We start from the raw sequence: 24,092 nt of genomic DNA, 5'->3' as shown, positions 1-24,092 counted from the left end.
TGAGTCTCCGGAAAATTCCGAAGCCATTTCCGAAGCGGCACCGGCCGGCGCTGCCCGAGGCGCTGCGTTTCGGAGCGTGCGCAGAAGGCGTCGTTTGCGCATGCTCCGTGGCGGTCCTGGCCGGAGGACTCGCGCCAGCGCGGCGCAGCCCCCTAGTCTGGCCCGACTGGGGCCATGGCGGCTAGCCTGTGGATGGGCGACGTGAGTGAGGGCGGCTCTCCGCGTCCACGAGGAAGAATCTTAGTGTCAGCAGGGAGGGCGGGCTGAAGGGGAGGGGTCCTCGAGTCCTAAAAAGATGGAAGTGAACAGGAAGGGGGTTCTTTTGGTGACACAGAAGCGGGTCCCAGCATCCAGGGGGAGGGACTGCGTCTGGGGGGAGAGGTCCTGGGGCCTCGCCGTCGTCATGGAGGCGAAAGGGAGGTTCTCTGGGAACAGAATGGGGGAACCCCAAAGCTTTTGAAGGGCTCTTTGTTTTTGTTTGTTTAAAGTCTTTTTATTGTTGTTAATCCTCATCTGGGGATATTTTTTCCCATTGATTTTTAGAGTGGAAGGGAGGGAGAGAGAGAGAGAAACAGGGATGCGAGAGAAACAGGTCGATTGGTTGCCTCCCTCAGGCGTCCCGTTTGCGGGGGTGGGGGGCGCGGGGGGTACCTGCAACCTAAGTACACGCTCTTGACGGGAATGGTACCCGCCACTGGCCCCGGCAGGCTCTTGGGTGTTAAGACTGGAGGGGTGGGTTCCGAAGTCCCAGCGGGAGGCTCCGAGGGTGCAAGTTTAGTGGCAAGGGATGGAGCTGCGGTTCAGACCGCTCTGCCGGTGAGAACCTGCCCGCACCCTCACCGCCCGCAGCAGGCAGCCACCCCTGAGCTGGGGGCAGGGCTCTGCAGCCGGGAAGGCGGAGCCTGCCTGCTGGCCTGAGTCGCTCTGCCCTTGTATTGACGCAGCTGGAGCCCTACATGGATGAGAACTTCATCTCCAGAGCCTTTGCCACCATGGGGGAGACCGTGATGAGCGTCAAAATTATCCGAAACCGCCTCACTGGGTACGTTCTTTCCTTCCATCTGCTCAGTTAGTTCTCCCTTAAATTATGCAGCAAGTGTCATTTGGGTAAATATAAACATCGCAGAAAGTCTGGGCTTCTCACCGTAATAATAGTTAACCTATATAATAAATGGCTAGCCCTACCTGGTTTGGCTCAGTGGATAGAGCGCCGGCCTGCAGACTGAAGGGTCCTGGGTTTGATTCTGGTCAAGGGCACATGCCTGGGTTGCGTGATTGATCCCCAGTGAGGGACGTGCAGGAGGCAGCCAATCAATGATTCTCTCTCATCATTTATGTTTCCATCTCTCTCTTTCCCTTCCTCTCTGAAATCAATAAAAATATGTTTTAAAAAGAAGGCTAATATGCAAATAGACCGAAAGGCAGAACACCAGTCGCTATGATGCACACTGACCACCAGGGGGCAGATGCTCAATGCAGAAGCTGCCCCCCTGGTGGTTCCTGCGCTCCCACAGGGGGAGGACTGCTCTGCCAGAAGCCGGGCTCATGGCTGGCGAGTCCAGAGGCAGTGGTGGGAGCTTCTCTCCCCTCCGCAGCAGCACTAAGGCTGTCTGAAGAGCCATCAGTCAGACATCCCCCAAGAGCTCCCAAACTGGGAGAAGGCACAGGCTGGGCCAGGGGTGGGCAAACTTTTTGACTCGAGGGCCACAATGGGTTCTTAAACTGGACCGGAGGGCCGGAACAAAAGCATGGATGGAGTGTTTGTGTGAACTAATATAAATTCAAAGTAAACATCATTACATAAAAGAGTACGGTCTTTTTTTTTTTTTTAGATTTATTCATTTCAAACGGGCCGGATCTGGCCTGCGGGCCATAGTTTGCCCACGGCTGGGCTGGGTTGAGGAACCCTCCCACCCCCCTGCATGAATTTTGTGCACTGGGCCTCTAGTCAACACTAATAAAAGAGAAAAATGGTAATTGGCGTACGACGATACCCTTTTCATTGGCTAATCAGGGCTATATGCAAATTAACTGTCAACAAGATGGCGGTTAATTTGCATATGTAGGCACAATGCAGGGAGGCGAAAGGGAAAGCAGGAAGAAGCCCCCTGCCACTGACAGTGATCGGAAACCCAGGGGGGAGCTAAGAGATGGGGGCAGGACCCTCCAGCCATGATCGGAGAATCAGGTGCCTTTTCCGCCCTGGCCAGTGATAGCAGGAAGTAGGGGTGGAGCCAGCGATGGGAGCTGGGCACGGTTGAAGCTGGCAGTCCCAGGAGCTAGGGGCCCCTTGCCTGGGCCTAAAGCGAAGCCCACGATCGCGGGGCTGCTGCAGCTGCGGGTCCCCGCTGCCCGGGCCGGACGCCTAGGCCAGAGGCGTCAGGCCTGGGCAAGGGGCCAATCCTGCGATTGGAGGGTGATGGGGGTCAACGCCTGAGGGCTCCCAGTATGTGAGAGGGGGCAGGCTGGGCTGAGGGATACTCCCCCCCCCCACACACACACCCAGTGCATGAATTTCGTGCACCGGGCCCCTAGTTATGTTATAAAAGCTAACATTGGGCCCTTAATTGAGAGGAAGTATAGCATATTCATTCCAGAGCCAGTCTGTTTGAATGCTATGTCTGCTGTGTTACCATAGTAAGTTACTTAACCTCTCTGTCTCCTTCACTTTGACTATAAAAATGGAGATGATTATGGTACCTACTTCATAGAGTTATGGTGAAGATTAAATGAGTTAATTCACATTCAGCATTTAGAATTGTGTCTGGCATATAGTATGTGCACAGTAAATATAAGCAGACTATGATCCATTAGGTAATAAATACTTTAAAATCACTTTTTAAGCCGAACCGGTTTGGCTCAGTGGATAGAGCGTTGGCCTGCGGACTGAAAGGTCCCGGGTTCGATTCCGGTCAAGGGCATGTACCTTGGTTGCGGGCACATCCCTACTGGGGGGCATGCAGGAGGCAGCTGATCGATCTCTCTCATCGATGTTTCTAGCTCTCGATCCCTCTCCCTTCTTCTCTGTAAGAATTCAATAAAATATATTTTAAAAAATAAATAAAATAAATAAAATAAAATCACTTTTTAAAATCACAAAAATTTCTGAGTGAAATGCTGTTATTAGGGAAGCTTGATAACTATCTTAAAATTATGCAGCTATTAAATGACAAGCCAGGACTCAAAGTCAGTCCTGTCCTCAAAGCCATGAGTGCCCTTAACTTTTATGCTATTCATTTAAAATTTTATTTAAAGAGACACTACTCTGTACTCCTATTCTAGCTTCCCATGAAACAAGCCAGACATAGTCCCTCCTCTCATGGAGTTTACTGCATTCTAATGGGGGAATGAAGCAATGAATTATGTAAACAAAACAATGCAGAGAATGTTTTCAGATAGTGGTGCGCTATTGCCTCCAGTTTCTTCTTTGTCTTTGGTGAGGGGGTGTGTGTCTTAATTTTCTTCAGGGTTCTAGTTAGAAATGAGAGGATTCCTTTATTAATTTGACAATGGTTATTGAGCACTTACTCTGTGCCAGTTACTCTACTAAAGCAGCTTGCTAAAACATCAGATGGTTGAACATATGGATGAGAAATATGAAGTACAGTGTACGGTCAATCCGACTGTTTGGTTAACAGGTACTTTGTGTATTCAGAACCTCAATACCCAGGGGCTGATTTTCTCACTGGAAAACCATGGTGGCCTAAATATTTTTCTTGCTGCTATAGACAGAAAACCCCCGATAATGAGCTCCTAGTGGGAAAATTCATTCAATAATACCTTCTACCGTTTAAAATACTGACATAGGTTCTCACATTTTAATCTTTATCGAAATAAGATTTGGAACTACTCTTCTACCCATGATTACTAAACTTTGCTGTTTCTTATGGTGGTACTTACAGACATATTGCATTTACATCCTGCCTCATTTGACAAAGACTTTTAGTGGCTTACAAGTGTACTATAGGATAAATAAATGTAAATTTAAAAACCAAGACCAGAGAAAATAAGGCAAAAAGATAAGATCCAAGGAAAAATAATATGCAATAGAACATAGTGCTTTAAAAATAATGCAGTCAGTGATTGCACAAATTTTACTTAATACCACAAAAATATACACTTAAAAATAAATTTTATGTTATGTATATTTTTATTTTTAAATATATATTTTTAAATATATTTTATTGATTTTCCACAGAGAGGAAGGGAGAGAGATAGAGAGTTAGAAACATCAATCAGCTGCCTCCTGCACATCTCCCACTGGGGATGTGCCCACAACCCAGGTACATGCCTTTGACCGGAATCGAACCTGGGACCCTTCAGTCCGCAGGCCGACACTCTATCCACTGAGCCAAACCGGCTTCGGCTTTAAATATTTTTTTATTTATTTCAGAGAGGAAGGAAGAGGGAGAGAGAGAGAGAGAGAGAAACATCAAAGAAGAGAGAGAATCATTGATCGGCTCCCTCCTGCACACCCCCTACTGGGTATCAAGCCTGCAACCCAGGCATGTGCCCTTGACTGGAATTGAACCCTGGACCCTTTAGTCCAGCGGTTCTCAACCTGTGGGTCGCGACCCCTTTGGGGGTCAGACGACCCTTTCACAGGGGTTGCCTAAGACCATCGGAAAACACATATGTAATTACATATTGTTTTTGTGATTAATCACTGTGCTTTAATTATGTTCAATTTGTAACAATGAAAATACATCATGCATATCAGATATTTACATTATGATTCATAACAGTAGCAAAATTACAGTTATGAAGTAGCAACGAAAATAATTTTATGATAAATAAATAAATAAATAAAAAAGATTTACCAAATATAAAAAAAAAAAAAAGAAAAAAAAAAAGAAAATAATTTTATGGTTGGGTGTCACCACAACATGAGGAACCGTATTAAAGGGTCACAGCATTAGGAAGGTTGAGAACCACTGCTTTAGTCCATAGGCCGAAGATCTATCCACTGAGCCAAACCAGCTAGGGATTTATTTATTTATTTATTTATTCATTCATTCATTCATTCATTCATTCATTCATTCATTTATTTATTTATTTAAATATATTTTACTGATTTTTTACAGAGAGGAAGGGAGAGGGATAGAGAGTTAGAAACATCGATAAGAGAGAAACATCGATCAGCTGCCACCTGCACACACCCTACTGAGGATGTGCCTGTAACCAAGGTACATGCCCATGACCGGAATCAAACCTGGGACCCTTCAGTCCACAGGCTGACGCTCTATCCACTGAGCGAAACGGTTAGGGCTATATTTATTTTTTTAAAGATTTGTTTTTCAGTGAAGGGAAACATTTGCCACTGAACCAAACGAGCTATGGCATGTTATGTATATTTAACCACAGTTCAAAAAAAAAAAAAAATGGCCTGGGTGGTGTTGCTCAGTAGTTAGAGCGTCTGCACAGGAAGGGTCTCAGGTTCTATTCCTGGTCAGGGCACATACCTGGGTGGCAGGCTATGTCTCTCTCACATTGATGTTTCTATCAGTGTGCCCCCCTCCGTTCCTCTCTGTCAAAATCAATAAAAACATGTTCTCTGGTAAAGATTTTTTTTAAAAAAAGGAACAAACTACTTCCATAGTGACAACATGAATGAATCTCAAAGGCATTACGCTATATGAAAGAAGCCTTACTGTATGATTCCACTAATTGAAAATTCTAGAATATACAAAATTCATCTGTGGTAGAAATAACTCATGATCTAGAAGATTTGTGCATTTCATTGCAAATAAACCAAAAGAGAAAAAAACTGTAAATGATAATTGAACTCTAGGCAACAATATTCATGTTAAAGTCATTGAGGCAAGTACACCAATATCTGCAACTTACTTTGAAATGTATCAAAAAAATAAGGATGGCCGAAACCGGTTTGGCTCAGTGGATAGAGCGTCGGCCTGCGGACTGAAAGGTCCCAGGTTCGATTCCGGTCAAGGGCATGTACCTGGGTTGCGGGCATATCCCCAGTGGGAGATGTGCAGGAGGCAGCTGATCGATGTTTCTCTCTCATCGATGTTTCTAACTCTCTATCTCTCTCCCTTCCTCTCTGTAAAAAATCAATAAAATATATTTAAAAAAAAATAAGGATGATACATGGGTAGAAGGATGGATAGTTGGATGGATAAAATAGTATGATAAAATATTCATTGCAGGTGATGCATGTGTGGGTGTTTGCTGTAGAGTTATTTCAGTTTTTATGTTGGGAATTTGTCATAATATAATGTTGGGTAAAGGATGTAATCACACTATCCTGAGTTCAAATCCAACCTTTGGCACGTACCAGCTTTGTGCTTTACAGCGTATTGTATAATCCTGTTACGTCTCAGTCTTCTCATATAAATGGGTGTAATGCTTTTTTTGCCTCATGGCGTAATGTGAGGATTAGATGAGATGGTGCATGTGAAGTGTTCCACAGTGGCTGGCTGTAAATGAGTGATCAGTTCTCGCAGGTGGTGGTGTTTACATCTGTGAGCCTTAAGATTCCACACACAGATTTGGCCCACCATTTTCCTTAACATCAGCAATCATTTATGGAGCTCATAGACTATTCCGTGATCCTTGGGCTTAGGTATTGCTCTTGCCCATACCTTCTGGGTAAGATCTAAAATAGTATTTCCAGAAAAGTTGGGATTCTTTCACTGGTGATAGCTTTAAGGTTGATGTTAAGGAAGTTAACAGTTGTCAGTATCTTTTAGTAGGAAGAAGATATAGCCACATCCTCCTAGTGATGCTATTAAAATCAGAACACTAGGAACCTCATGGTTATCCCCCAGTAGGTAAGGTCCGTGGTTTACTTTATCTAACTAGATTGTAAGTTTCTTGAGGATAGGAACCATGTTCTCCAACTCTGTATCAGCCTCTGGAGGTGATTTAAAAATGTTTTAAGCCCTAGCTGGTTTGGCTTAGTGGGTAGGGTCCCAGGTTCGATTCCAGTCAAGGGAACATGCCTGGGTTGTGGGCTCGATCCCCAGAGGGGGGTATGCAGGAGGCAGCCAATCAGTGACTCTCTCTCTCTCATCATTGATCTTCTATCTCTCCCTTTTCCTTCCTCTCTGAAATCAATAAAAATATTTTAAAAAATGTTTTTAAGTTTTAATATGAAAAATTTCAAACAAACCTACAAAGATAGTATAATGAATAATCATACAGCCACCACCTAATTTCAACAATTATTAACATGTTGCCATATTTTCCTTATTTATCCAAATCTATCCTTTTTTTTCCCAGAGTGGGAAGGAGAGGGAGAGATAGAAACATCAATGATGATAAAGAATAATTGATCGGCTGCCACCTGCACACCCCCCACTGGGGATCTAGCCTGCAACCTGGGCATATGCCCTGACTGGAAATCGAACCGTGACCTCCTGGTTCATAGGTCAATGCTCAACCACTGAGCCATACCAGCTGGGCTAAGTCTATCTTTAGAAAGATATATAGTTAGATGATTTCTTTTTGCTGAACCATTGGAAAGTAAAATACAGGCATTGTGACACTTCACTTCTAAATATTTAAGCATTCATTGCCCAAAACTGGACATTCTCTTAGATAACCACATGCTCATATCACAGTAAGAAAATTAATAATGATATACCATATATTGGCCAGTCTTTAAATTTTTATAATTGTTCTAAGACTATCTTTTTCAGCTTTTTTAGTTTGCTTTTTAATGAATTGGGATCTAATCAGAGATCAGGTATTGCATTGCATTTAGTTTTTTAGTCTACACTTTTCAGTGTAGAAAAGTCCACTTCTTTTCTCATAAACATTGACTTTTTAAAGAGGAAAACTAATTGTCTTATATAAGGTCCTACATTCTGGATTCTGGTCCTATATTCTGGATTTCTTTGTTTCTTTGTGTTTTACTTGTTCTGTTTCTAATATTTCCTGTAAACTTAAGGTTTGATTGGATTGTATTAAACATTTTTGGCAAAAGTACTTCATAGGTAAAACAGTACATAAATGTTTACTAAGTCTGGGACTGGCCCAGATGGACAGTCGTTATATATATATATTTAACATATTTTTACTTATTTCTAAGAGGAAAGGGGCCGGGGGGAGAGATAGAAACATCAATGATGAGAATCATTGATCGGCTGCCTCCTTGCATACCTCCTACTGGAAATCGAACCCACAATCCGGGCATGTGCCCTGACTGGGAATTGAACTGTGACCTGGTTCATGGTCGATGCTCAACCACTAAACCACGCAGGCCGTGCAACAGTTCCGTTATTTGTAAGTTCTGAACTGGAATTTGGCAGGGAACAAAAACAGTGTGGGCTCTGGTTAGAAAAACACTTTTCCCTCCCTTCAGTCTCACATCTGGGAACCGCATCTTTAACCATTCTCTCTGTTTTCTTTCTTTCCAGGATCCCAGCTGGTTACTGTTTTGTAGAATTTGCAGATTTGGCCACAGCCGAGAAGTGTTTGCATAAAATTAATGGGAAACCCCTTCCAGGAGCCACACCTGTAAGGACACTTAGATAATGATGATGTTGCCATTTTTATTGTTACCAGTAACTGTCATTTATTGAATCCCTACTATATATTTATATTATTTTATTTAATTCTGTAACAACCCTGAAGAGTAGGCATTGTTATCTTTGACAGCCTGGGAAACTGAAGCTCAGGGAAGTGGAATAACTTGCCCAAGGCAAAACAGCTAGTAAGTGGCAATGCCAGGAAGCAAAATGAAGATTGACCCTGAAACTCATGCCCTTTCCACTCTGCACCTCTGCCTCTCTTAATGGAAGACTTGAAACTAGACCTCTTGCCTGATTGAGAAAGTAGAACAGGCTGGCAGAAGTGAGAGCACATTTCAAGAGAGTTACATTTTGCTCTTCCCACAGTTACTTAGCTTCCAGCTGCACCAAGCTGGCACACGGGGGCTCATAGAACCATGGAGCTGGCAGTGCCCTTAGAGGTCATCCGTGCAACCCCCTCATTTTATACAGGAGAAAAAGCTGAGGCTTAGAGAGGGGGAGATGTTTTGGCAAGGTAATTTATTTCAGTTTTTTTCAAATATTGTTTGACTCTTAAAACACCTTTCTCTGTTTTAGTTTGTTTGTTTTTAAATTTCCAGGCAAAACGTTTTAAACTGAACTATGCTACTTATGGGAAACAACCAGATAACAGGTAAGTACAGAGTAGCCCTGACCTAGCTTCAAGCCCCAGGAAATGTCTAGAAAGGGACAAGATGTGTCACTGTGCAGGTCACCACCAAAGAGGAGGATAGGGGGTTGAGTTTGGCTCCACTTTGCCTCCCTCCTGAAGGAGGGCACCTTACTGTTATGCTTCATGTGGAGGCCTATGTCTTCTCTATATTTGGTCTCTTTCTAGCCTTCTACCCCATTACTTCCCTCAGTGTTGAGGTTTTATTCCATAATAATTGACTTGTAGAAATATAATTTTTAAAAAATCTATTTTTATTGATTTTTAGAGAGAGGAAGGGAGGGATAGAGAGAGAGAGAAAGATTGATGAGAGAGGGAAGTCATCGATTTGCTGCCTCCTGCACGGCCCCCACTGGGGATGGAGCCCAAAACCTGGGCATGTGCTCTGACTGGGAATCGAGCTGGCGACCTCTTGGTTCTTGGGTCGACGACGCTCAACCTCTGAGCCACACCAGCCGGGCATATAGCAGTATAATTTGATTCAGCATTTCAGGTTGCTGTGTGAAAACTTTAAAACAATGTATCAAAATCTTTAGAAAGATTTGTACCCACTCAACTCCATAATTCTGCTTCTCAGAATTTATTCATCATGTGGGTAAGATTAGCCTCAAAGGTGTTAATTGAAATGTTATGTATAGTGGGCAAAATTGAGGGGAAACCAAATCTAATAATAGGGAAGTGGTTTAAATTACAATATGTGCATTAATAGAAGTGCAATATATCCATTAATAAGTCATGTTGTAGCAGAATAATGACATGTCAAGATGTTGGCTAAGTTAAAAGTGAAAAAATGCTATCAGAAAAAATAGTGGTCTTTTACAGAAAAAGTTGGATGACCCTTATTCTAAAATTTGGGAGACTGCATTTAGCTAGGTTTTAAGGTGTTTAGTAGATAATATCCAGTTCTCATTCTCCCTGTGTTTCACCATTTAAGTTAAAAGTATGCAATGATGCCCTGGCTGGTTTGGTTCAGTTGTTAGAGTGTTGGCCCTCACACTAAAAGGTCTCGGGTTCGATTACTGGTCAAGGACACGCACCTGGGTTGCAGGTTTGATCCACAGCCCTGCTTGGGGCATGTGCGGGAGGCAACCAATGGATGTGTCTCTCATAGTGATGTTTCTTTCTCTCCCCACACCTTTCTTCCATTCTTATCTAAAAGCAATGGGAAAATATCCTCAGGTAAGGATTTTTAAAAATGCAATGACTGCAAAATACCTAGTTTTATATTTTGAGTACCTCTGACCTCGACCTCCATCTGCACTCATGTAATCCTTGAAGCCAGACAACTTTTGTGCAGTGGATGGATGGAGGACTTGGGTGGAGCAGGGAACTACCTCCATACCTTCTGCCGGGACTGCCCAATGAAACAAATTAGGACCTAGTTAAGGACCCACCAGATGTGTCATTCCCTAAAAAGGCTCAGAAAGGATTTACCTAGAATGGGCCAAAAGAAGTTGTCAGAACAAAGGTCTTTGCCTCTGAATCTTGTTCTCTCCTCTCAGCCCTGAATACTCCCTCTTTGTGGGGGACCTGACCCCAGACGTGGATGACGGCATGCTGTATGAATTCTTTGTCAAAGTCTACCCCTCCTGCCGGGGAGGCAAGGTGGTTTTGGACCAGACAGGCGTGTCTAAGTAAGGCCTTCCATGTTACTGATGCTCACCCTGTTAGTTTCAGCATTTTTCTCATGGATTGAGGTGTCATAGAAAGGTCATGTAGTGTGATAGTTAAGCGCACAGGTTCTAGAACCAGACTGCCTGGGTTGGAATCCTGGCTCCAGGACCAGCCAGGTATAGTACAGGAGACAGGTTACTGAATCTCTGAGCCCATTTCCTCATCTATGAAACAGGACTGATTCATAGTATCTGCTCACAGGGGCAATGTAAGGATTAAATGATGCAATATAACTAAAGCAGTAGGAATTGCTGTATAGGTGTTTGTATTTTATTATTTTTACTTAAAAAGTGGAAAAGCCTCAAAAAAAAAAAAGCGCTCATTCTTTGAAGTCTGAGAAACTTGGATTTGAATCCTGCTTCTACTGTGACTTTGGGCCGATTGGTAAACCTTTCTGAACTTAGTTCCCTCTTCAGTAAAATGTGGATACTACATCAAATTGTTGGACCGTTCAATGAGGTAACCCTGGGAAAATGCTCAGCACAGTGTCTGGGAGGTGTGTTCATTAGATATTAGCTATCATCCATCTATTCCACCTGGGAGAAGATGAGTTCAGGAGATCAAGAACCTTGTCTGCTTATGACTACCAAGACCTAGTGCATATAGACAGACTCAATCAATATTTGCTGAAGGAACTATTACTACTGCTGTTACCATAATGAAAGTAATATTTCCTAGTAGATTGGGAGGGAAGTTACTGTTTGGGCAGGAGACTCACCAGTGAAAGTGGAGAGAGAGTGGTGAACTGAAGGTGGGGATTCCTGTAGATCTCGGGACCCTCCAGTGCTTGAATCTCACATTGCTCTGGACACGCCTCCCCGATGGGGCTCTCATTCCTGCCCACATAGTTTGATGGGCTCTCTATCCCTTTCAGCCCCTTTTCCATTCTTAGACTTTACCTTCATTCCATTTGTGATCTATATATCTTGTGTGTGGTGTTTTTCCCGCAGGGGCTATGGTTTTGTGAAGTTCACAGATGAACTGGAACAGAAGCGAGCCTTGACAGAGTGCCAGGGAGCAGTAGGACTGGGATCTAAACCAGTGCGGCTGAGTGTGGCAATCCCTAAAGCGTGAGTCCTGTGCTGACAGGGAAGGTAGAGGGCCTCTGGACTGACCCTCACCTGGATACTCCTCACCTGTTCGTTGATCATCAGAGCATCCACATGCTGGATGGGAGGCTATAGAGAGATTCAGTTCACTCACAATTAAGGAATGCCTGATATTCGCCAGGCTGTTTGCTGGGTGTTGGAGATGAATGAGCATAACCCTCCAGGAGCTTATGGTTGGGGGGAGGGCTCTGACCTGGAAGACAGATACATTCAGACATTGCTGATAGCAGTGCTGGAGAAGCAGTTTGGTACCACATAGGTAATGCCCCCGCTCTTTGCTCCGTAGTGCCACTGTTAGACATTGACCCAGGGATTAAGAATTGAACAGAAGGAAAAATTTACACCCAATTTTAAGCTTATTTATGTCAATGAAACCTATAAACCTGTGACTGTCCCATGCTATGGGAATGGCTGAGGATTAATGATCCAAACACTCTATAGACTAGTATATACATCACTATTGTACCTGTCATGCTAGGCAGAAAACAACTCCAAGCAGGTTTCTCACTCAGATGTAAGACAGCTTTTTTCTGCATAGAATCTTCATCCTTTGACCAAAGCAGTAATTGTCTATTAGGGACAATTTTTGTCCCCCAGGGGCCATTGGCAACATCTGGAGACAACTTTAGTTGTTACAACTCAGGGTATTACTGGCATCTAATGAATAGATGCTCTAAACATCTGATGATGCACAGGACAACCCCCACAACAAGCGCTTATCTACTCCCCTCCCTCTGCCAACGTCAGTAATGCCAAGACGGAAAAGCTCTTCCAGAGATACGAGATGGGCTGCTGCTTTAGGGTGGGGCTTCCAAATGACCATGTTTTCACAGCAGCAAAGGATTTGCAGGTTCCTTATGGCTTGTGCTTTTAACACAGAGAAAAGAAGCCTGAGTGATTTCTCCCCCAAAGTGTGATTTTTTCTAAACTCTATTATATATATGAAAACATTAAAGAAGCTATTTAAAAGAAAGAAATTTCCTCGTTACCCTCAAGTGACTAACTATAATTTCTGAGTTTGTTTCCAGCTCCTCCTTAGCTATCCATGACATATACATATACACATACATATACATATACATACACACACTACATATGAGTCAGTTTACATGCTGTAGATTGATTTCTTTGTTCATTTCACAATAACAGTGCTCTTTTCCCCCAGTTTACTCAGTATACACACTCACTTTTCCACATAGTTGCCGAATCATCATTATATTTTTACTGCAGGTAATCGTTCTGGTTGTATGTTCTGACAGAGTCCCTTCTGCAGAGAGGTTATATTCTGTTACATCTAGTTCTTCACTGAATGTTGTCAGTATTTGGTGCCTGTTTCTAGGCTGTAGGAATTGAGGGAGGTAAGAGTTCCCTTTGAGAGCTAGACTGTAAGAGCTGAGTGTGGAGAGACTGTACCTTCAAGTACCTGAACATGGCAGGAGGGTGGCGGGCCTTGGAAGCACCATGGAAGGGGCGTTATGGAGACAAAGTGTTGTCAGCTTTCAGCCTGGCCCTGGGCAGGGAGAGGGAGTCATGCTGTTTGACATCACCGAGCCACCCTGTCAGGAGGTGGTCAGATGTGGAGTCTCAAACTGCTCTGGCTGAGTCCTGCTCACCACACAGACATTGAATTTGCGAAGAACTTGGGAAGAGCTCATTCAGACTTGAGCATTTTGTGGTTCCTGTGATGGGGATTTCTATGGTGGTTCAACTCCTGCTTATGACTTGGTTTCTTCTTTGGTTTCACTCCGAGATAGAATGCACCAATCATGAGGATGTCCTACGTCCCGCACTATGTGACTGTTACAACTTTCCTTATAAACCAGCCTTTGCCTCCTGTGCGTGTTTGGTGTGCACCTATGGTAGACTCTGGCCCACCGAGTACAATGACTCTGGGGAACATTGTCATGTCTTCAGTTATGCTCTTTCATTCCTGTCAGCTGGGACTGCTGTCATACCTCAGGCCTTTTTCAGAAGTTTGAAAACATAAGTACTCACATGTACTTTGTTTTTGAGAGCAATGGGTCCTTTGCAGACTTGACATTGCCTTTGGTTAGCAGCTGGGGCAGCTGTACAATCAGAATAAGAAAGCTTTCCTCAGCCCTGACTGGCAAATACAGGATGTAGGACACTTGAGTCTATCAGGCCAGCTGCTGTATGTAATGGTCTGGTGTTAGCATGAACCTTGTAGTTACATTCGGCTCCAGTTGTGGGCGTGGTATTGAGTAAATCACTTAACCTTTCAGACTCAGTAGTCTTATCTGTATAATGGGAATAATACATAATTGCTGTATCATAGGATTGTGCAGGACTTAAAACAGGAGACCATATATGAAAAGTAATTGGCACAGCTCCTGAGTACCTACTCCATAAATGGTAGCTATGACTACAGTGAGGACAATAAGGCTACTGGAGCACTTCTCTTAATTCTTTGTAGGAAAGAGATGATTAGATATTTTGAAGTTTGAAAAGCTTTTTGGGTCATCCTAGATCTAGATTCTTTAGCCATGTTTACCTGAGCCTTTATGGGTGGTGAAAAGCAGACACCGCCCCTCCCCTCCGCCCCCTTCCCCAGATCCCCTCCGATCTTGGGAAGAGGAAAAGGTCAGTACTGACAAAGTTTGGTAACAGAGAGGAACGTAACCATTGAAAACGCCTATCTTCAAAGCATGGGCTGTGGAGCCAGACTGCCTGGCTTGAATCACGTTTAGCTGTGTGGCCTTGGACAAATTATGTAACCTCTGTGTACCTCAGTTTCCTCATCTGTAAAATAGGAATAATGTATACTTTTGCAAGAGATTGTTGTGGGGATGAAATGAAGTTAATCTGTGTAAAGTGCTTAGAAAAGTCCTTGTTCAGTTAATAAGTGTTATAGGAATGTTTGCTCACACTTGTTTATTTTTGGTTCTTTCTTCACAGTAGTCGTGTGAAGCCCGTGGAATACAGTCAGATGTACAGTTACAGCTACAACCAGTATTACCAGCAGTACCAGAACTACTATGCTCAGTGGGGCTATGACCAGAATACAGGCAGCTACAGCTACAGTTATCCCCAGTATGGCTATACCCAGAGCACCATGCAGGTAACCCTGATTTGGCAAGTCTGCTCTCTTGGGTTTTGTTATCCTTTAGAGACATGGGTCATTCTCCGGGGTGGGGGGCTTGGGCTTCAGAAAAAAAAATGGGGAAAGATGGAGCAACCTAGTTGCTCTTGTTAAAAATAAGCCATCCTAAAAAGAATAAATAAATAAGCCATCCTGCCCTAACCGGTTTGGCTCAGTGGATAGAACGTCGGCCTGCGGACTGAAGGGTCCCAGGTTCGATTCCGGTCAAGGGCATGTACCTTGGTTGCGGGCACATCCCCAGTGGGAGATGTGCAGGAGGCAGCTGATCGATGTTTCTCTCTCATCGATGTTTCTAACTCTCTATCCCTCTCCCTTCCTCTCTGTAAAAAATCAATAAAATATATTTTTAAAAAATAATAAATAAAAATAAAAATAAGCCATCCTTGTTATGGGCCAGAATCCCTCTCACCCAACCTCTCTGTCTCTTGACAGACATATGAAGAAGTTGGAGATGATGCTTTGGAAGGTAAGAAAGGAGCCCATCACTCATTCCCTCTGTCAGCCATAATGCAGTGATTGCTTTGTGGCTGGCACTGTGCCTTTAGCTGGATGCTAAAGGAATGCATGGTGAATTCTGCCTAGAGGAACTTACATTCTAATGAGAGAGCCAGTGTATACATAATTCCAGTAAGAAGTGTGTGTGTCAGCCTAGGCCAGGTAACTAAGTTGGTTAGATCACCGTCTTGATAGGCCAAGTTTGCAGGTTCAATCCCTGGTCAGGGCACATACAAGAATCAATGAATGGCCCTGGCCAGTGTGGTTCAGTTGGTTGGGCGTTGTCCCATGCACCAAAAGGTTGCTGGTTTGATTCCCGGTGGGAGGCATGGAGGAGGCAGCTAATCAATGCTTCTCTCTCGCCTTCTTCTTTCCTCTAAAAATTGCTTAAAAAAATTTTTTTTAATCAATCAGTAATAATTAAAATCAGAAGCAAAACTTAAAAAAAATTCACTGATTGCAGATGTTAATCACGTCTATAAAATACCATCACAGCAACATTAGACTGGTGGTTGACCAAACAATTGGGCATCATAGCCTAGCCAAGTTTACACATAAAATTCAGCTATCACACTATTAATAAATACAAATTAGAATATACCATGTTTCTATAAAAGTTAGTTCTTACTATGTTTATATGCTTTGAATCAGTAATTTTACTAGAAAGATTTTATCCCCAATGATAATCATCAGTACAGATAAATATCCAATACATGATGTTAGACAAAATGTATGTTTTAGATATATAATTCAATTTTGATATATTGCAAAATTATCACTGCACTAAATCTAGTTAAGTTACCTTATAGAGGGTGGGGCAAATACAGGCTTATGGTTGTTCATATGGAAAATAATACAACAGTTAATAAATAATAATACAAGCCCTGGCCAGTTGGTTGGCGGTCGTCCTGTGGGTTGCAGGTTTGATTCCAGGTAAGGGCACATGTCCAAGTTGTGGGCTCGATCCCCAGTGGGGGGCCTGCAGGAGGCAGCCAATCCATGTTTCCCTCCCTTCCTCTCTCTAAATATCAATAAACTATTCTTCCAAAAAATAATATAAAAAATACAATACAAAAAATAAGAATAACCTTTTGCATATTCACAACTGTAAACCTACTTTGCCCCGGCCTATATAATTATAGTTAATCCAGCACCATTTGTTGAAAAACTGTTCTTTACCCTTTGAATTGTCTTTGATTAACTTGTTGAAAAGCAGTTTTCTATAAATGTATAGGTTTAGTTTGGGGCTCTTAACCCTAGTCAATTGATCTGTGTCTATCCTTAAACCACTGCTGGTCTTTCTTACTGTAGCTTTTCAGTAAGTTTTGAAATGGGGAAGGTGAGTCCTTGAACTTTGTTCTTTTTAAAGATTGTTTTGGCTATTCTGGATTCCTTGCATTTCCATAAAAATGTTATGATCAGCTTGTCATTTTCTGCAAAACAAAACAAAAAAACAGCTGCAGCTATAGACCAATTTGGAGAACTTTTCCATCTTTACAAAATCATCTTTCAATCCAAGTACATGAGATGTCTTTCTGTTTATTAGATATTCTTTAACTTCCAGTTTGTTTTTAAATGTGTTTTAATCAATGTGTGTGTGCATTTTAAACCAACACAGACCAAAAATATAAAATGTTATCATAGTAATTATTATTTTGAACTTTTATTGTGAAAGATAACGCATACATGGAAAAGTACATAAAGCAGCCCTGTCCGGTGTGGCTCATTTGGTTGAGCATCCGCGTGTGCACCAAAAGGCTGCTGGTTCAATTCTTGGTCAGGGCACATGCCCAGGTTTTGGGTTTGGTTCCCTGTCAGGGTGCCTTGTACAGGAGGCAACCAATCAATGTTTTTCTCTCCCTCTCCCTTCCTCTCTAAAACCAATAAAAACATAGTTAAAAAAAGAAAGAAAAGTACATAAAGCAAATGTATAGTTTAACATGTAATTATAAAGCAGTTGCCCATGAGACCTGAATTCCAGTTAAGTAGAATATTACCAGCCTCCAGAAGCCATCCTTCCCCCAATCACAACCCACAGCTTCTTGTGGTAACCATTTTTTTCCTTCTCTTTATAGTTTTATCACCTAGGAATATATCCCTAAACAATATGGTTTAGTTTCACATTTTTGGCCTTTGTATAATGCAGTCATACCGAATGTACTACTCTCTTCTTTTATTCAATACTAATGCAAGTTTAGACTCAAGTTGTGTGCAGCCAAGGTTCTTTGTGTTTTACTGATTTTAAAACATTGATGTGAGAAACACCGATTGGTTGCTTCCCGTATGCACCCTGATATGCACCCCGATACGCACCCCGACTGGGGATTGAACACACAACCTGGGTAGGTACTCTAACTGGAAATCTAACTGGCAACCTTTCAGTGCATAAGACAATACTCAACTCAGCCACACTGGCCAGGGCAAAGTTCATTTTTAATGGTATATTAATTCTAAGACTAGTGCTTTGGACTTAGTAAATTTGGATCAATTTCCAAGCTCAAAATTCAAATAACCACACCAGAAAATTCAGACACATGATAGCTAAATATAGGTGTTGCTTTTAATAAATGTAGACTATTATTTGAGTACTAACTACACCTTACATTATCCCATTTTCATCCTCACAGGAATCCTGCAAGGCAATTGTATCAGCCCAAGTTAGGAGGGAACTCTGGCACAGAAAGGGAACTTGCCCTAGGAAACAGAGGTCCTGGGAACAGGGAACTGAACCTAAGTCTCATGGTCTTGTGGCTCCCGAGTACTTTCTCCCCTTGGTGCTCCCTAAATACATGCTTGGTTCTGTTCCAGACCCCATGCCACAGCTGGATGTGACCGAGGCCAACAAGGAGTTCATGGAGCAGAGTGAGGAGCTGTATGATGCACTGATGGATTGTCACTGGCAGCCCCTGGACACAGTGTCTTCAGAGATCCCTGCTGTCATGTAGCCAAGACAAAGGACAGGCCAGAATGGAGGACTATGTGAGGGAGAAAAAGACTTCTTTAAAAACAACTCAAGAACTTTCACCTTTGGGGAAATGTTTTATACGATTTTAATAATCAACTTTCATGAGATTATGAATATTAGTGCAACACTGCTGCCTTTATTTGATATAGCCGTTTGAGTTTGAAAACCAAGGGACCAACTTGAAGAGGGTTGAACAAGGTTCCCATCTGTCTTCAATCATTTATCCAGTAGTTATCTGAACTCCTAGAGGTAACAATTTGGATTTTTTATGGTTTTAAAAATCTAAAAAGGGGAGAGGGAGAAACATTGGTTACCTCCTGTTGACACCCTGATCTGGACTGAAGCCATAACCTGGGCATGTGCCCTAACTGGGAATTGAACCTGTGACACGGGAGGACGCTCAACCAAGCCAGACAAGCCAAGGCTGGAATTACTAACCAAAGTAGAATTACAAATGATATGAATCAGTTTAGCCAGGGACCCTTCTCAGGTGACACCTAAGTCCTTTAATTCTCTGGGATCTGAATATATGGATTACCTGCTATATAAAATGAGCAATTTCTGCCCGCCATTTAAGTACTCCCAACATTGGCTTCAAATGTGGCCACTAGTAAAACTTTCAGCAGCAGGGGGTGCCTGCCTAGTTCAGGGTGTAAGAGGAAGTAGTCACAGCTAAAATGCATCAGACCTTCCACACATTATCCAAACAAATCAGGAAAGCCCATTTTCCAACTTATATTGTCATGTGGTACTCAGGAACCTCTTCCTGAGAAGTCTGGGTCTATGCTAGAAATCTGCTTCAGATTTTAGTTTTGTGGCAGAGTAATTTGGAGGGTGGCAAACTAAGGGGAGATAAACTTCCGAGTTCAAGTGCCTATACCACAAAAAGCCTTCAAAGGTCCAATCTTAGGCTCAGCAAAGGAGAACTACATCTAATTGCAATTATGGAACTGATCATATTGGCCTTTCTGAGAGGTCAGACTTTTTTACATCGAGACACACTATGAATTAACTCGGGTCTTTAATATTTAGATTTATATACCAGCATTCAAAAAGAAAAAAAACATGACATGTCACAGTTTCCACCTAAAATAACCTGTTAGGAAAATTTCCTGGGGCTGAGCCCAAAGAAAGAAGCTGACAACTTCATTACATCAAGAATTTATTAAGGGAATGTATGTAGCACACAAGACAATTCATGCTGCAGGGCAGGATGGATAAAGAACCAGCCCCACAATGAGGGGTGGGCAAAGGCCTAGTTCAAGAACCAGCAGGCCTTGGAGCGTGGAGAAGCTGAGATTTTTGTTACTTAAGTAGAACAGCAGAACAGTCCATCTCCTTCACAAACTTGTCTTTTTGCTTGTCTTACTGTAGAGCTCTCCTGTAAAGGAAGTGTAAGCCAGTGTGTTAGTACTACCCCAATTAATAAATGCCACCCAGGCACTTTCGTAAGAGCTGGTCTCAGTCCCATATCCGCATTTATCATCCATAGATGTCCACTCAGATTAGGTTTCATCCCAGACCAGTCACCGTAAAAAAAAAAAAATCCCCAACTAGATGGCATGACTTGTTTCTACCAAATCTATCTTCCACTCTCCCTGGGGAAAGAGGATAAGACTGTGGTTTGAGGTTACCCCAAATGAGAATATTCACAGCAATCAGTTCTTGCTGCTCAAAGTTCAGGGCAAGTAGCTATTCAACTTACCCAACTCTGTAGATCCTGAATTACAAATGAAGACAGTTTACTGGTAAAAGATCTAAAAAAAAAAAAAGTCACTTAAAAGCTGTTCCAAAGACAGAAATATTAGTCAGCAACCATTACACCAACTGCCCAGATTCACATCCGTCCATCCTCCCTTTATCTCATTTTATAGGAAAGGACGAAACAAGTTCAAAGTGAATTCAACCCTGTTTGAAACTAGCCCACAGGCTGTAGGCACTGTGAGGCCAGCTTCACTATTACTTTTCCTCCTCTGCGACCACCAAGATCGGTGTTCAGATCTGATGGGAAAGGGAACTGGAGGGTCGGTTGTTTTCAACACCTAACTTTACCTTATTCTAAAACAGGACAGCAAAAAGCTGGTATCTTCAGCTACGTCCTTATCAGACACTGCCAGGAAACATGGAGGCAACCTACAGGAGAAAAGGGTGAAAGCGCTAAACCAAAAAGTTGATTCAGTACATCCACCTGCATGGGCCCAGGTGGAAGGCTCCCGAGCCCAGGTCCTGAGATATAGGAAAGGCGAGTGGCAGCTGCAGGTATTATGCTGACCTGAGCTGTCAAAGTCTCTCCAGGTTGCTCTTGCATGCAGTTGGAGAGCCCATGGCTACACCAGCCACAGCCCTTGGGAACATGCTGCACTGACCCACCGGGCAGCTCCCAAGTCTCCACAAGAAACCTACCGGGTCCTGCGGTGCCCTCACTGGCATGACTCCAGCGTGCTCACCCCGCAGAATCAACTCGAACCATCCTGCAATCTTCATCTGGCACCGCTAAGATGAGAACAGAAGTTGTCCTGAATGATCCTTCTTGGGTCTTCAGAACCATAAAGGTTTAACTGGCCTTTGATGCTGGTACTAACGCCTTAAACTTTTGAGGGCAATGACCTAAAGCATGGCCACGATCTGTGCTGCTCGCCACTGGATTTCCCCATATTGATGTCTAAACCACCCCCCCCCCCAATACTATCTTGGTTGGCCTCAACAAGCTACTTCTCAAAAACCTCATTCTGTTAATTCTATATGCAAGTCCCTATCAGAGGGACATTCAACCTTTCCATCTCATGGTACAGACTAAACGACCATCGAAAGGAAAAGAGATCAGCGCCCTGACTAGTCAGGTGCGGCATCGTTTTAAAAATTCTTGCCACACCGGTTGGAAATCGCCGCACTGTCTACATTTCTGCGGGCCTCTGAAAACCGGGCAACTTTCATAAAGGTCCGTTTATGTGAGAGACGGCGGATCCATGAGAACTGTCTTTTCCTGAAATGTTGCAGATCGGTTACAGCAAACAGAACGGCGACCGTCAAGGAAAACTGTCACTCTGGGCTCCTTTTTGACCGCAGCAGCTACGTGGAAGCAGCTGCAGCTTCGATAAGGGCCACTGTGCCGCGCGGGGCAACCCCAGCCGCTCGGCCCTGAGCTCCCTGATCCTGTGCCTCGCTCTTGCCTACGGACACGCATGGTCCCGGAGGCCAAACAGCACCCTTGTAGGTCCGTTACCACTCAGCACGTGAATGACTAACCCGCCCTCCGCCACCTGTGGTGCAGCCGTGGGATTACGGTGCAGTCCCTCCCCCAAGGTCACCCGGCAGATTCAGGTTCGATTCGGGCTGGCGGACAGCACGCGGCCTCCCCCAAATTAAACACTTCAGGCTCAGGACTGCCGCGCACCGGCCGCCGGCCCGCGCCCCTTACCCGTCAACCCGAGCGCAGGGCCGCGCGGACTCACGGGCCTCGGCCCCTCCCCCTGCGCGTGCGGCCTCCGTGCCCGAGGGCCCGCGGCCCAGCAGGCGGGGAGGCCGGCTGCTCCGGTCCGCACTTCGCATCCTGCAGCCTCGGGAGCAGCGCAGGTGAGTGCGGGGCCGACGGCGACGAGGCCAAGAGCGACGGGCTGGGGAGTGGAGGGCGGCGCGGGCGGCGGCCGGCGAGCTCCCCACAACACAAGTCACCAGGCGCGCGGCGCTCGGAGAAAGGATGGCGGGGCGCCCGGCGGGAGTATATATGGGCCCCGCCTCTCGCGGCTGCGCCTGACGATTGGACAGCGCCCCGCGCAGACCGCTGGGAGTTATAGTCCGCCGGCTTCCGGCTTCCGGCTTCCGGCGCGGGGCGGGGCGGGGCGTCGGCTCCCAGTGGGAGGAGCGTGAGGATGGGAGATCTTTCCGCGGGGGATGGAGAAACCGGTAAATGGTTCGTTCAGGGGCCGCGGAGGCTCTTTCGCGTAGTTCAACGCTCGCTGGCCGCCGAGCACCGGGCCCCGGGCTACAAGTGAATCAGCCTCTCCGTGCCCTCCAGTCCAGCCTGGGAAGATCTTCAAAGCTGGGGGAGGACGGTTCCGCTCGGGCCGACCGGCATCAGGAGGAGCACCGCCCAGTGGGTTGCGGGCAGGGGCTCTGTGAGGTCTTGGAGAGGAGTCTTGGGAGGGGGCGTCTTAAGAAGAGGTGATAGAGACGGAACCGGTTTGGCTCAGTGGATAGAGCGTCGTCCTGCGGACTGAAGGGTCCCAGGTTCGATTCTGCTCAAGGGCATGTACCTTCGTTGCGGGCACATCCCCAGTGTGGGGCATGCAGGAGGCAGCTGATCGGTGTTTCTCTCTCATGGATGTTTCTAACTCTATCCCTCTCCCTTCCTTTCTGTAAAAAATAAATAAAACATATTAAAAAAAAAAAAAGAAGAGGTGATAGAGCCCTGGCTTGTTTGGCTCAGTGGGTAGAGCGTTGGCCTATGGACAGAAGGGTCCTGGATTCCATTCCGGTGGAGGGCGCATGCCTGGATTAGGGGCTGGATCTCTAGTAGGGGGCTGCAGGAGGCAGCCAATCAATTTTCTTTCCCATTCTATGTCTCTCCCTTTCCCTTCCTCTCTGAAATCAATAAAAATATTTTTTTAAAAAGAAGAGGCAATTGATTGCTCATATGATAAATGCATTATTTGTTCAAGGTTTGTCTCTTCAAGGCTAAGCCTATATAATAAAAGCCTAATATGCAAATTGTCCCCTCCACCGGGAGTTCATTGCTTGCTATGATGTGTGCTGACCTCCAGGGGGCAGCATGGACCATGGCAGGCATTGCTGATGCAGCACTGGCACTGGGCGGCAGTCAAGGTGCCTCTGGCCCCATAGGTATGGCCACTGCCCTTGCACCTGGCAGCCTGCCCACGCTACTTACCTGTCACACCAGAGCGCAGAGCTGCAAGGACTCAGGTGGGAGAAGGGCACGTCTCTCACGGGCCTCGTCTCCTCTCCCTGTGCATGCGGCCTACGTGCCCTTAGGCCCTCGGACCAGCAGGCGGGGAGGCTTCCATGTCTTTGGATCGGATCTATTTTGTTCACCACTTTATTGTGTTCATTAGATTCCACAAATGAGTGAGATCATGTGATACTTGTCTTTCTCCGACTGGCTTATTTTGCTTAGCATAATACTCTCCAGGTCTCTCCATGCTCTCTGAAAGGGTGCGAGATCCTTTTTTACAGCTGCATAGTATTCCATAGTGTAAATGTACCACAGCTTTCATGTTTCTCATCAATATCTCTCCTCCCCTCCTCTCTCTCTCAAATCAATTTAAAATAAATAAATAAATAAATAAATAAAATCAATTTTAAAACATACATTAACCCCTAGAGTGCCGGGGAGTGCGATTGCGCTCCTCCTGTCTTTCGCCAAAAGTGCCAGGAGCACTATCGCGCTCCTGCAGTGTCACTATTAGATGCTAGTAGTTCACTCTTTATTGACAGATGGCACCGAAGTGCAGAAAACAAATGTAGTAAAGGTTTCCTTAAGTTTTTGAATATGTAACTTCATTTACTTGCAACTCATAATTTTTTTCCT

At 44.4% G+C, this 24,092-nt stretch overlaps 1 protein-coding gene, 1 long non-coding RNA gene and 4 other non-coding genes across 8 annotated transcripts; 1 reads left to right on the top strand and 5 right to left on the bottom strand.

The window, feature by feature from the left end:
- Positions 1–44: 44 nt before the first annotated feature.
- Positions 45–18,661, top strand: TRNAU1AP (tRNA selenocysteine 1 associated protein 1). 3 transcript variants are annotated; one of them, XM_059690578.1, is made up of 9 exons: positions 45–201; positions 945–1,042; positions 8,382–8,481; positions 9,095–9,147; positions 10,686–10,817; positions 11,808–11,927; positions 14,886–15,045; positions 15,520–15,553; positions 18,391–18,661. In XM_059690578.1, exons 1-9 carry the CDS (start codon positions 175–177, stop codon positions 18,525–18,527), a joined length of 861 nt encoding a protein of 286 aa, XP_059546561.1. In that variant the 5' UTR covers positions 45–174; the 3' UTR covers positions 18,528–18,661. The 3 variants fall into 3 exon arrangements, with proteins under 3 accessions (XP_059546561.1, XP_059546560.1, XP_059546562.1); XM_059690577.1 differs by having other exon boundaries at positions 14,883–15,045; XM_059690579.1 differs by lacking the exon at positions 11,808–11,927 and having other exon boundaries at positions 14,883–15,045.
- Positions 18,662–19,696: 1,035 nt separating this feature from the next.
- Positions 19,697–22,263, bottom strand: LOC132231433 (uncharacterized). Its single transcript, XR_009452052.1, has 5 exons — positions 21,966–22,263; positions 20,951–21,040; positions 20,600–20,680; positions 20,253–20,304; positions 19,697–19,928 (listed from the first exon to the last, which is right to left on the bottom strand). It is a non-coding gene; the product is annotated as an uncharacterized LOC132231433 (long non-coding RNA).
- Positions 20,001–20,074, bottom strand: LOC132232246 (small nucleolar RNA SNORD99). The gene has a single exon (XR_009452368.1). It is a non-coding gene; the product is annotated as a small nucleolar RNA SNORD99 (small nucleolar RNA).
- LOC132232195 (small nucleolar RNA SNORA61) lies at positions 20,454–20,573 on the bottom strand. Its single transcript, XR_009452334.1, has one exon. It is a non-coding gene; the product is annotated as a small nucleolar RNA SNORA61 (small nucleolar RNA).
- On the bottom strand, positions 20,777–20,906 carry LOC132232179 (small nucleolar RNA SNORA44). The gene has a single exon (XR_009452321.1). It is a non-coding gene; the product is annotated as a small nucleolar RNA SNORA44 (small nucleolar RNA).
- Positions 21,519–21,653, bottom strand: LOC132232144 (small nucleolar RNA SNORA16B/SNORA16A family). The gene has a single exon (XR_009452291.1). It is a non-coding gene; the product is annotated as a small nucleolar RNA SNORA16B/SNORA16A family (small nucleolar RNA).
- Positions 22,264–24,092: the final 1,829 nt, after the last annotated feature.

Source organism: Myotis daubentonii, chromosome 3, assembly GCF_963259705.1.
Source record: "Myotis daubentonii chromosome 3, mMyoDau2.1, whole genome shotgun sequence".
NCBI classification, from domain to species: Eukaryota; Metazoa; Chordata; class Mammalia; order Chiroptera; family Vespertilionidae; genus Myotis; species Myotis daubentonii.
This window is presented reverse-complemented; position numbering and strand designations above follow the sequence as displayed.

Excerpts from the sequence above, each read along its gene's own strand:
- TRNAU1AP (XM_059690577.1), top strand. The coding sequence starts at position 175 with ATGGCGGCTAGCCTGTGGATGGGCGAC. Across the intron at positions 1,043-8,381 it reads ATCCGAAACCGCCTCACTGG|GATCCCAGCTGGTTACTGTT; the intron begins GTACGTTCTTTC and ends CTTTCTTTCCAG. Across the intron at positions 11,928-14,882 it reads AGTGTGGCAATCCCTAAAGC|TAGTCGTGTGAAGCCCGTGG; the intron begins GTGAGTCCTGTG and ends CTTTCTTCACAG.